Source organism: Zootoca vivipara, chromosome 7 (assembly GCF_965207765.1).
Source record: "Zootoca vivipara chromosome 7, rZooViv2.hap1.1, whole genome shotgun sequence".
NCBI classification, from domain to species: domain Eukaryota; kingdom Metazoa; phylum Chordata; class Lepidosauria; order Squamata; family Lacertidae; genus Zootoca; species Zootoca vivipara.
In genome coordinates this window covers 76285741-76298006 of record NC_142590.1, presented here as the reverse complement: position 1 = coordinate 76298006, position 12266 = coordinate 76285741, and the positions used below count along the sequence as shown (strand labels likewise).

The window sequence follows — 12266 nt, the reverse complement described above, 5'->3', positions numbered from 1 at the left end:
AAACATTAAAAGCCTCCCTAAACAGGGCTGCCTTCAGATGTCTTCTAACAATCTGGTAGTTGTTTTTCTCTTTGACATCTGCTGGGAGGGCATTCCACAGGGCGGGCGCCACTACCGAGAAGGCCCTCTGCCTAGTTCCCTGCAACTTGGCTTCTCGCAACGAGGGAACCGCCAGAAGGCCCTCGGAGCTGGACCTCAGTGTCCGGGCAGAACGATGGGGGTGGAGATGCTCCTTCAGGTATACTGGACCGAGGCCATTTAGGGCTTTAAAAGGTCAACACCAACACTTTGAATTGTTCTTGGAAACGTACTGGGAGCCATTGTAGGTTTTCAAGACCGGTGTTATGTGGTCTCGGCGGCCGGTCCCAGTCACTAGGCTACTGCCACATTCTGGATTAGTTGTAGTTTCTGGGTCACCTTCAAAGGTGCAGCAATGGGCACAGCGATTCAAATTCCATATATCTGGGGCTCATTTTTCTAGTGTTTTTATAAAACAGTGTGCTGGTTCGTTATGTTCAAAAATGATACGCTTCTGATCTGATAACTTGGTCCAATGAAATTTATGGTTTTCCTGATTCAGATTTGTAACAGACAGAACGGCCACTTTGTAGAATGGCTCTCAAACAACTGCTCTTTCAAAAGCAGTATTTTCAGTGGAATAAGTTATTTGGCAACCACTCCCCCCCCCCTATAAGAACGTAGAGCAATTCTGGAAAACTGAAACGAGAGCTGCACGGCATGATGACAATATTTTCATTGGATACGTTTTCTTGAAATTCTTCATAGTCTCGTCAAAAGACACTCGTCCTATAAAAGGCTTTGCTTTATCACTCTCACTCTCTGGCAGCACTGCGGCAACCCTAAAAATGTACAAAACGTCGGTTTTAACACAGCAAACAGAAGTGAAAACAAGCTGACTTGCCAGTTGCAATGAACTGTGCACTTCAACAGCAGAGCATGATCCTGGCTGCAGACACTTTCACAGCTGAAAACCTCATGTTGGCAAATTAAACATTTTCCCTTTTAAAGCGAAATACCTTTTGCGCAAGCTATAAAATTCCCAGACTAAAGAAAGGATTAAGTGGGTCCTTAAGTTAAATTTATTGTATTTAAGGGGAGGGGGGAATCATTCTTACAGCTTTGAGGAATGTAGATTAACTAGGGGAACTATGGGGAACGTTCACCAGGTTAATAATGGACATTTGAAAACATTGATGATGCTTATGATTATTATTTTTTTAAACGCAGACCATAAATAAATGTACAGACAGAAACCTGCCTCTGTGTGTGCTTCTTCCTCAGGTTCAAATTCACCAAGTTCCTATGCTGTTGCTACCCTAAGAACCCTTCCTCATAAACAACTACAATATGCAAGTTCTTTGCTCCCACATTTTATGTAGATCAAAGACATAACAGGATGCGGGAGGAAGGCACTTGCCACTTAGTAGTCACATTGAAGCAGCAATTTTGTCAAGTGTCCAGCTTGTTATCCCTGCATGTGAAGGAGCAGTAGCCAACGCGTACACTTCTACACAGCTCTCCAAAGGTGCAAGAGAGCCCTGTTCCACTTTGCATCTGGTCACCCTGCAAGTGTAAAGGAGGCACTAAGAAAAGGATCCCCAAACTTCTTGGGATCTGCCCCGTCTCTGCTGTAACTACTGTCCTCTTTCACTTGCTTTCAGTTGCTCAGTTTCCCACTTCTCAGCATAAACAGAATGTGGAGGGGGTTGCGGGAGGGGGTGCTGCATTTACAGTGGTACCTCTGCTTAAGAACTTAATTCATTCCGGAGGTCCGTTCTTAACCTGAAACTGTTCTTAACCTGAGACACCACTTTAGCTAATGGGGCCTCCTGCTGCTGCCACGCCACCGGAACACGATTTCTGTTCTCATCCTGAAGCAAAGTTCTTAACCCGAAGTGCTATTTCTGGGTTAGTGGAGTCTGTAACCTGAAGCGTTTGTAACCTGAGGTACCACTGTATACCCTTCCTAGTTCCATGCTCTTATGTAAAGTGAGCAACCCACGGAGACCTGATTTTGCATCCCCACAGTGAGCATGAAGCTCACTGACCTTGGCCCAATCAATATCTCTCAGTTTAACCTATCTCACAGGGCCTTCTCGGTAGTGGCGCCTGCCCTGTGGAACGCCCTCCCATCAGATGTCAAGGAAATAAACAACTATCTGACTTTTAGAAGACATCTGAAGGCAGCCCTGTTTAGGGAGGTTTTTAAGGTTTGAAGTTTTATTCTGTTTTTAATGTTCTGTTGAAAGCCGCCTAGAGTGGCTGGGGAAACCCAGCCAGATGGACAGGGTAGAAATATATTATTATTATTATTATTATTATTATTAATATTATTATTATTAAAAATGGGGTCGCACAATGTACAGTGGTACCTCGTCTAGCATCCGCCTCATCGAGCGCCCATTCCATCAAACATCTGGGGCAAACCCGGAAGTACCGGAACGGGTTACTTCCGGGTTCGCAGCTCACGCATGCGCAGACGCACCACTTTGGCCAGCGACCGGGGCTCCGGAACAGATCCTGGTCGCAAAACGGGGTACTACTGTATGTCACCCTCAGGTCCTTGGAGAAAGAGTTAGATAGAGAAAAAGGACAGTGCAACTACTTTTCCACGGAAACTTACACTTAAGGACTTTTTATTTTGTACGTTAATATAAATTCCAGAATGAAAGCATACTTTTGCTGACACTCGACACTTTCAGACATTGATGACAGCACTTCAGCAACATTAATGGATTCCCAAGACGAAACCACCATAGTGCCAGGACACCGCTCCTAATTTTGGAACTGAAAATCATAAAAGGCCTTTTTGGGGAGCTACTCAGCAGCAACGTTAACAGAAAAGGTATCCACAGGAAACGGGTTGCTCAAGAAGCATTGATAGAGTGGCTTTATTCCTGCACCATCATTTCCTAAATTACAAGTTGCATCTCTCCCCCTACCCTACTTTCATACAGGCAAAGCTGATAAGGTAAGCTACATCTGCTTTAGAAGACACAGGATTCTGGTTCAGTAACAGGGTGGAGGTATACTCTGGGGTGAATGGATCTTAGAAACAGAAGCCAAATCTGCAAAGACTCTGTCTGAAATTATGCCTGTTTTGTATTTTAACCCGAGGCAAAGATGAAATGAATTAATTTTGAATGCTGCAGCGTCACTGAGAATGCAACAAAAAGTTTAATGAAATCAATCGCAAAGGAAATGAACAATTACATCAAGAGCCCAATTAGACCTGTTCTTCAGGGTTTACTCATAGCTTTCTCCTACTTGCTTGGGCCTGCCGCCAAAATTCTCTCCCAAGTACCTGACAGGTGCTTACAGTGCAGTAGTAAAGGCAAAATTAAGTGTGGAGACTGAAAAAAACAGGCCCCATCTTCGCTATACGTACATTTAAAGCAGTATCATACCACTTTGAACAGCCATGGCATCCCGCAAAGCATCCTGGGAACTGTAGGAGTCGAGAGTTATTAGGAAACTGCTATTGCCTTGGAAAGCTACTATTACCAATGGAAAGAAGTATTGGCTTGTTTATACCACTCTGGAAATTGTAGCTCTGAGAAGGGAACAGAATCTGGGTAGGGGAATGGAGGCATCACCATCCAAGGGGGCTCTGGAGCTCTGTCTGTTGGTGGAGGGACTGGGTAGCATGGTAATAATAAGTGTGTGCTGCCTCTAACGTGTCTGGCAAAGCAAGAAGCTTGATAGCGGCGCTGGCTCACGCTTGGTGGGGCCCTTAATGGGGAACCTGTGGCCTTCCAGTTGTTAAGAACCTAGGAAGAGCCTGCTGGATCAGGCCAATGGCCCACCTAGACCAGCATCCTGTTCTCACAGTGGCCACCCAGATGCCCCCCACCTGCATAGGACCTGAGCACAAGAGCACTGCCTCCTGTGGCTCCCAGCAACTGGTACGGTATTCAGAAGTGAGGCAGAGCCTCACTGTCATGGCCAGTAGCCATTGCCCAATCCTCTTCTAAAGTCATTTAAGTTGGTGGACATCACTGCCCCCAGTGAAAGCAAGCTCAACTATGCGCGAAGTATTCGCTGTTGGACTCCAACTCCCATCAGCCCCAACCACCACCGCCAAGGGCAGGGGGTGATGGGAGTTGTAGTCAGACTCCAGCACCGTCTTATGACAATGGTGCTGGAGACTCCATCTCCCAACCCCTTCTACCAGCCATAAGAAAATATCTCTTTGATGTGCTGAATCGCTACGCCTGACTTTGTAAAGCAATAACAAACTCCACCTGGGAGCACCTCCAGGAATATTATTTCTGCGTAGCGAGTTCTTGGCACACACCATCGCTGGCTGGCGTACAATTCCGCCGCTTGCGCACACCCACCCGTGGGAACACCCCTGTCGGGAAGGGCTTTTCCCCCACCGCGTGCAGCAAGCCAGGCTGTTTTTTTCGCTGCGCACAATGGGATTCTGCTGCAGGAGCAAGCGCTGCTTCTCACGATGCGTGGGCAGAAACAAACAAAACCCAACAAAACAAGCGCGCACGAGCTCAATCGGGGGTGGGGTGGATGTGGGAATCTCTCCCCGACAGGTTGCATCCAGCAGCCGTTTCCCCGAGGTGGCGAGAGCCGCGACGCCGGAGCAGCAACAGGGCGCTTGATCAAAGCCTAAGTTCACGCAGGGATTTGGAAACGGGCTGGCTGCGCGCAAAGCAGCTCCGGGTGACGCGCGCAGGCCACGCTCGGGAGTCTTCCTCGCTGCCTTTGTTTCTCCCTCGCCGCCTGCCGCAGTCTCCGAACTCCTGTTTTTGCACTTGGGCTTGTCCCGCCAAGGCGCCCCGCCCCGCCTCCTGCCTCGGAGCGCCGCCCTCGCCTCGGGGGCCGGCGTCGCCTGGCCGCGCGACCCCCCACCCCCTCCCGCTGGCTGCCCTCGCCACGCCCCCAGTCCTCGCGCTCTCCCCCTCCCTCTCGGGCGCCGGGACTTCCCTTCCCTGCTCTCGCTCAATTCAGTGCCCCTGGCGCTGCGCTGCGCTTGTCGCCGCCGCTGTCCTCGGCATGTCCCTGAGCGGCGCTCCGGCTGCCAGTGGGAGCTCGTAGGAGGCGGGCTGGGGAAGTCCTCGCCTTGCCGTGCGTTTCGCGTACCTCGGGGATGGAGGGCGCCTGAGCCGGGCGCCGAGCGTGAGGAGAGCGTGTTGTGCAGGGGGCAGCAGCCGGCTCGGAAAGTCAGTCAAGTCAATCGGGCAGGCAGGCGAGGAGGCAGCCACCCCGCCATGGAAGCGCAGCCGGCAGCGGCCCCCGCGGCAGCGGCCCCGGTAGCGGCGGCCCCCGGCCCCGGCGCGGCACCCTCGGAGCCTGCCAAGGATACGGACCGGCAGCTGCGCCTTCGGCTCTGCGTCCTCAACGAGATCCTGGGCACGGAGAGGGACTACGTGTGCACCCTGCGCTTCTTGCAGTCGGTGAGTGGCACGAGCGCGGGCAAGGGCGGGAGGGGGGCATCAGGGGCAGAGGAAAGGTCGCGCCGAGGGGCGTGAGGACGAGGGTCAGCTGAGCGACTGCGGCGCGCCGTGGACGCGCTCGAGCCAAACCGGACGGTTAGGTCGTGGAAAGGGTCGTTTCCACCCTGCGTGAAGCTGGGCTGCGCACGGCGCGGACAGACTTGAGAGGGGTCTCGGGTGAGGATTGGAACTTCGGAGGGTTGAGTTGCTGCCTCGCGTTGCTGCCTCGCGAGTTGGAGGATCAACTCCCTCTGGGTGGGCAGAAGGGATTGGTGGCCCCCCAAAGGAATTGGGAGTGTTCAGTGTTGGCCCCATCCTGTACACCGGCGGCTTGGAGGTGGGGGTAGTGGGTTCAGGCGCGCGCGGAGGGGTGAAACCCAGCTCTGGATTGGTGTGTTGGGTGTGTGTGTGCCGTGCCTTGGACAGTCACATTGCCCGAAGGCAGTACCGTATGTATGCCCCACCGCTCTTGCGCACTGAGATGGGGTTGCATGTTCTGTTTTGAGAAGGAGCTGAGTGTTGGGAACTGTGGTGGATACCGGCATGCAACCAGAGGACGCAGCGGAGCCTTCCTGCGCTAGTGGAAAACGAGTGGATGTTTTTTGCAAGCTGAGCTTGTCAAAGACAGGAGAGCGCTTCCGTCCCGCGGGTTTCCAGAACGTGCAGGAGACGCTCTTTGGAATTGAGGTGGTTGCTTGCTAGCCGTGGGCTTCCCGGTGGTTGACTAGTGGCAACAGCCCATGCTGGGAAAACTGAGCCATGTTGGCAGGCTCTTGGTGTGGTTTTTAAATCCTCCCTTTCAATATCCAAAGGCTTTCAAGATGTTTACACAGATGATCGCTCCTCAGATAGTTCATAAGGTGCCTGAGCTGGCAAAAGAGGGAGCCCTTTGCAAACAACAGTGACCTAGTACTAGTACGATTAATTTTTTTAAAAGAACAAAGTGATAAAATTACTTCCTGTCTTAAGCTTAAGCCTAAGGGTGGCTGTTGTTTTTTGAAGCTTCTATTGACATCATTCACTTGGAAGATGTTGAATAGGATGTTGTGTGCGCTTTATACTTTGCATCTTCTGTATCCCCCCCCCCCCAGACAATAATTGGGTCTCTGAGGCCCTTTTGCTTTTAATTTGAAAGTTAATTTTTCTTCTCACTCTTGCAACCTGGCTTCCAGCAGCCTTCCTTGCTTAAGTGTGGTTTCTCCCTCAGATCATGTATCTATTGCTTCATAATAGTAAATATAGATATGTGATTGCCTTGGGAGGCTGTCCACCCATGTGAGGGTAATTAGTTTCCCCATGCAAATTGAAAAAGTTTCAGGAAATGACTTTCCCATCTGGGTAGTTCTCATTTATTTTGCTGCCATGGCACTTGGAACTCATTAGCATTGCACCACACTTCTCCCTTTGCACAAAACACAACCCCTTTGTGGCTAACACTATCCTCCCACTGTTCCAAAGCTCTGAGAAGGAACAGTTGATTGTGAGCATTGCCTGCAAACATCCGCAGTTGTGCTAGCTTTCTTTGCATGGGCTGGGATAGCTTTTCCGTGAGTGCATCATGCCCATTCTGCACTGACATCACACGCTGTTCAGGCTTGAAGAGTCAGTACGCTGGTGTGTTTATGCACAATGGCTACATCTAGATAAGACAATTGTATTGTTTTCTACGTAGGGTTGCCTTTAAACACAGTTGGGAAACTTTAAAGCTGTGCAAGATTTGGCTGCCAGAATTCAACCTCAACGAGGCTTGGCAGTTTGACCAGATTGCACTGATTTGGATCAGTTGCATTTGTTACCCATTTGTTTCATTTTAAGTGCTAATTTTTGGTCTAGGGATGGAGACCCTGTGACCTTCCAGACTCTGTGACCTTCCAGATATCGCAACTCCCATAATCCCTGATCTTTGGGCATCCTGGGCCTGATGGGAGTGGCACTTCAAGAAATCTGAATGCCCTGAGATTCCCCATCCTTGGGTGCCTTAGAACCCAGTGTATTTGAAGAACTACATACCGGTATTTCCATATGAATTTGCCTGGGCTAGAAGTACCACTGAAGCTGATTGGTGCCAGGGAACAGGGCCTGCTCAGTAGTGGCACTACCATTCCCTCTGCTGGGAACTTTGGTTGGCACTGTTTCTTGCAACCAGATGGTTAAGATTTGTTTATTCTGCCAAGGCTTTTGTCAATTGTATTGATATATGTTTAATTTTTAAACTTAAGTGTTTTGTATCCCATTGTTTTGTTTTCAATCTTTTCACTGCAATGCTGTGGGGTAGATATAAAATATTCTGGGTTATATGCAACATACTCGAGGTACACCCACTGAAATCAACGGACTTAAGTAACATCAGGAAATATGCATCTTTTAGAGGGTTATTGTTTATTGGAAGCGTTTTTACTTTGCTTTTCAGCAATAATAATGATAATAAAATTTACCAGAGGGGCATGCAAAATAATAAGACAGTCCCTGCCCTCAGGCTGATAGTCTAAAAAGCATGACATGAAAGGAAAAGGGAGTAGGAAAGAGGAGGAGAAAAGTAAATTCAGCCACTGGTACTTCTTTACAGAGTTCTTTAGTGATCATTGCAGACTGTTCTTGCTTCAGGTAACGCGTATAACCATTGTTCACAAGTTCTGCTTTTCACTCCTTAAAACAGAGATGGGGATCTGTGGCCCTCTAGCTGTCGTTGGACTCCAACTCCCATCAGTCCCAGCCAGCATAGCCAGTGGTCAGGGATGATGGGTGTTGTAGTCCAGCAACATCTGAAAGGCCATAGATCCCCCATCGGTGCCCTAAAATGTCACTACACACCTTTACTAGCTAGTAGTCTGAAGACACTACTTCCTCACTTGTCTACCATGGATCGTGCCCTGTGACAAGACGTAGATACTATCACATCATGATACGCTTGGTGCCACCCTGGCAATGTATTTTCAGCATTACCTGCTTGCCACAATCCATTTAATTTCCCAACAACTTTCTCATGTCTCAGTGAAACTGACAGCCTGGTGGTAGGGAAAGGCATGCCGATTTTATAAGTGCATTAGGGTATTACTTTAAAAATTAATATGTGTACATATTAAACTATTAATAAGTATACCTGGTCATAGTACCGTCCTTTCTTATACACATGCATTGCACATGCAATACACAAGCAATACAGGGCCTGCCCTTTCGTTAGTCAGAGTGAGGTAGCTGACTCAGGGTGGAGAATAATAATGATGATGATGATGATGATAATAATAACAATGATAATAATAACAATAATTTATTTATAACCCACCCATCTGGCTGGGTTCCCCAGCCACTCTGGGTGGCTTCCAGCAGAATATTAAAATACAACGATTCATCAAATATTAAAAGCTTCCCTAAACAGGGCTGCCTTCAGATGTCTTTTAAAAGTCCGATAGTTGTTTATTTCTTTGACATCTGGAAGACAGGACCATGTGTGTCAGCCACAGCCTGGTCTGCACTCTCTGAGCTAACCCTCACCCTTGGATGTAGCAGAGGATGCTACCATAACCCATTCCCAATGTTCAGGTAACATTCAACTGCCAGACCAGTCAGCTTTTGTACAGGGAACAGTGGACATGATATGCCCTTTGCTTCAGGCTGCAAAATGTCTTGAGCTGGTCTTGGTAGGGTGGTGGAGAAAATAGCCTTGCTAGGTGGCTGTGGTCATTGAAGAGAAATAAGGTCATGGCACACTATGAAGGAAATAGAAAACAACATCGCAGGAAGGCTGAAAAGCAGTTGTAAGTCCACCTTCTTGCTTGGTAGGGGTGGGGTTGTTGGGATCCCAACTCCCATCAGACCCAGCCAGCATGGAAAATGGCCAGGAATGTTGGGAGTTGTATTCCTACCAACATCTGGAGGGCCACAAGTTCCTACTTTTGCTTTATGGCCTCAGTCAATTTAGAAATGGGGCCAGTACATTTAAAACTGCATTAATGCCATTCACACATGTGCACTAACAGGGAAAGAGTAATGCATTTGATATTGGATGAAGTTGCCCCTTAAGTAGCCCCTTCTGTTTTCCTCAGATTGTTTGTAAGACCACGTCTGCTGAGGGTTACTGTGCAGAAAAGGATTTTCTTCCTCTCTGTCCCCACCACCACGAACTCACTGACATAACAGTTGATTGGAAAATTTATAGTTGCTTTAAGGGCTGACACCAACTTCAGTCCTTCTCTCTCTCTCTCTCTCTCTCTCTCTCTCTCTCTCTCTCTCTCTCTCTCTCACACACACACACACACACACACACACACAGAGTATGTAATCTTCCAAACCTCCCAATTACAGAGGCTGCTGGCTTTGTGTTCTTGAAGTTCTGTTTCTGTGGTATGTGCTGCTATAAAAAGCGCATGTCGCTCAACCATCAAGACTGCTGTCCCACCCCAGACAAACCAAACCCAAGTTTTTCTGTCCCAAGTATTGAGTGGTTTTTGTCATCCACAGGCTAGGCTACTGGCTATTGGTTGTTTGCCAGGAATGAGCTGAGCACATTTAACTTTGACATGTCACAGTTTGATAATACTTGTAGGATCATTCCTCTAACTAAGAGGATGCTTCTCATGTTCATCTGTGTGCGTGTGCATGCTAGAACGTCTCAGGAGAGAGTTGTTAAATAACCTGGATATTTATTGGGTCAACAGTACTGAACTACATGGAGCAATGGTCTGATATGGTATAAAGAAAGTTCCTATGTACCTGCGTAGGTATTCTTATGGATATATAATAATGCCACACTTACTACATGAGCCGGCTGATTCACATGTAGAACGACCGTGTCAGAAATCAGTGTCTTGGTTGTTGTACTGATAACTTGCTAACTCTACATGCAGAGGACCAGCTCCTGTGGCAAGTGGGTTTATGCATAATGATGCGCACGCAGAACAGTTTCACAGACAAGTACTGTTGTGCTGGTTTCTGCTCTCAACATCTCACCTTAGCATCCATTCCTGTGAGGCTCCACCTGCAGCCCGAATGGTTCATCTTAAACCTAGGTTATGGTCTCCACAATGGAACGTCTATTCACCGAGGGTTGGAATAAATGACCCTTGGGGATCCCCTTCGGGTGCTATGATTCTTTGATCTCAACTACATTGCTTGACTGTAGCTTGGTGATGTCCCAGTATGCAAGAAGGAGAAACACACACCGTGGAAATGGAATTAACTATGGACTAAGGCAGAGGTTTTTAAATGGTGGCTGCCAGCCTGGCACCCATAAATTTCCATGGGGTTGCAATTGAACCCATGCCAGTAGTAAACATGCCCTGCACCTGGGGGATTTCAGACTGCTCTTAGGGAACTTGGCTTAGGAGGGCTACCATATTGCCTTAAGTGGGAGAAGTACCGGTATGCTAGTTGTGAACAGCCCACAATATCTTGTCATCTTTTGGGAATTGTAGAGGTGGAAGGGACCCTGAGGAGATCAACTCCTTGCAATGCAGGAATATGCAGCTGGCCCATATGGGGATTGAACCTGCAACCTTGGTGTTATCAGCAACATGCTCTAACCAACTTGGCTAACTCCCTGGAGTGTACTAGTGCAGGAACAGGACTGGGGTGTGTGTGCCCCCGCAACACTCCAGTCAAGATCTCTGAGTGTTTTATTTACATAGGGCATGTATTTTGGTAAGCATAGAGTGGACCATTGGAAAAGGACCATTTGTAATTCAAAGCAGCTTCCGGATACCTGCATGCAGCTGTACAAGAGCATCAGTGAGGTCCAAATAGCTATATAGAGTGCCAGACGTTGATAGAGCTCCCTGGATTCAGACTCCACTGAGCCATAAGTCTGTTGGGTGCTCTTAGGCCAGCTGCTGTCTCTCAGCACAACCCCCACATTACAGGGTGGTTGTGTTGATAAAATGTGATAACCGCACGGGTGCCATTTTTGGAAGAAGGCTAGGAGACAAAGGTAATAAATAACTCTACCAAAGCCTTCACTAAGGTGCCCTTCAGATGCTGTTGGGCCACATTGCCCACCGTCCTTGTGCTGGCTGGAGCCGTGGTTCAGTGGCTGGAAGACAGCTGGTTGGGGAACGATGCTCCATTCTACATTACAACTTGGTTGGACATAAACCTTGTGCATGGCTGGATTCTTCCTTTCAGTCCTATTGTACTCAGTTTAAATCTCTTAACGTCAATGCTTTTTTTCCTGGGGGTACGCAGGGGTACATATACCCCTAAACATTTTGTAAATCTTTGTACTTTTGTCCCATTTACTGTATTTATTTTTCTCAATTTGAACTATAAAATGGTGGTTTTCTTGAGTCAAAATGAGAGTACCTCTAAACTTTTTTTTTTAAAGCACTGCTTAATGTAAAGCTCATATATGAACACAGTGCAAGGAAGCTTTTCTTTACTCGTGCAAGATTGCCATCCTTGTGGGAAGTGCAGGCTTTCCGTGCAAATGCTGGTGATGTGCGTCTGGATTTTGTGGTTTGGGCTGGTGCCCCCTTGTTAAATATTTACCATTCAAGCTTCAGACTTCACTTAGTGCTCCCCATGAATAATGCTAAAAGAAGCAAACAGCCAAATTCAATGCGTAGTGAGGCAAGAGCTTTGCAGGGGCTTCCGGGCTTCCGTGGTAATGTAAAAGAATCCTCTTCTGTGTTTGATGCTGTAGCCTTGCTTATAAATCAGACTGTGCTACTGGGAGCATTTTTCTTTTCTTTCTTTTTTAAGGAGAGAACTTTCCGTCGAAGACTAGCATGTGGTTATGGAGCAGTTAAGGGAAAGGTTTTCTTTTGTGTGGGCCTAGAGACCTTTCCCCCTGTGCTTGGTGGG

The 12266-nt window shown here is 47.9% G+C and overlaps 1 protein-coding gene across 1 annotated transcript in view; it reads left to right on the top strand.

The window, feature by feature from the left end:
• Nucleotides 1-4974: 4974 nt before the first annotated feature.
• The window catches only part of PREX1 (phosphatidylinositol-3,4,5-trisphosphate dependent Rac exchange factor 1), a 236004-nt gene continuing 228712 nt past the window's right edge, over nt 4975-12266 (top strand). Inside the window, exon 1 of the mRNA XM_035122595.3 lies at nt 4975-5432. Within this exon, the coding sequence (XP_034978486.2) occupies nt 5247-5432 (186 nt within the window). The 5' untranslated portion in view covers nt 4975-5246. The remainder of the gene's footprint in view (nt 5433-12266) is intronic.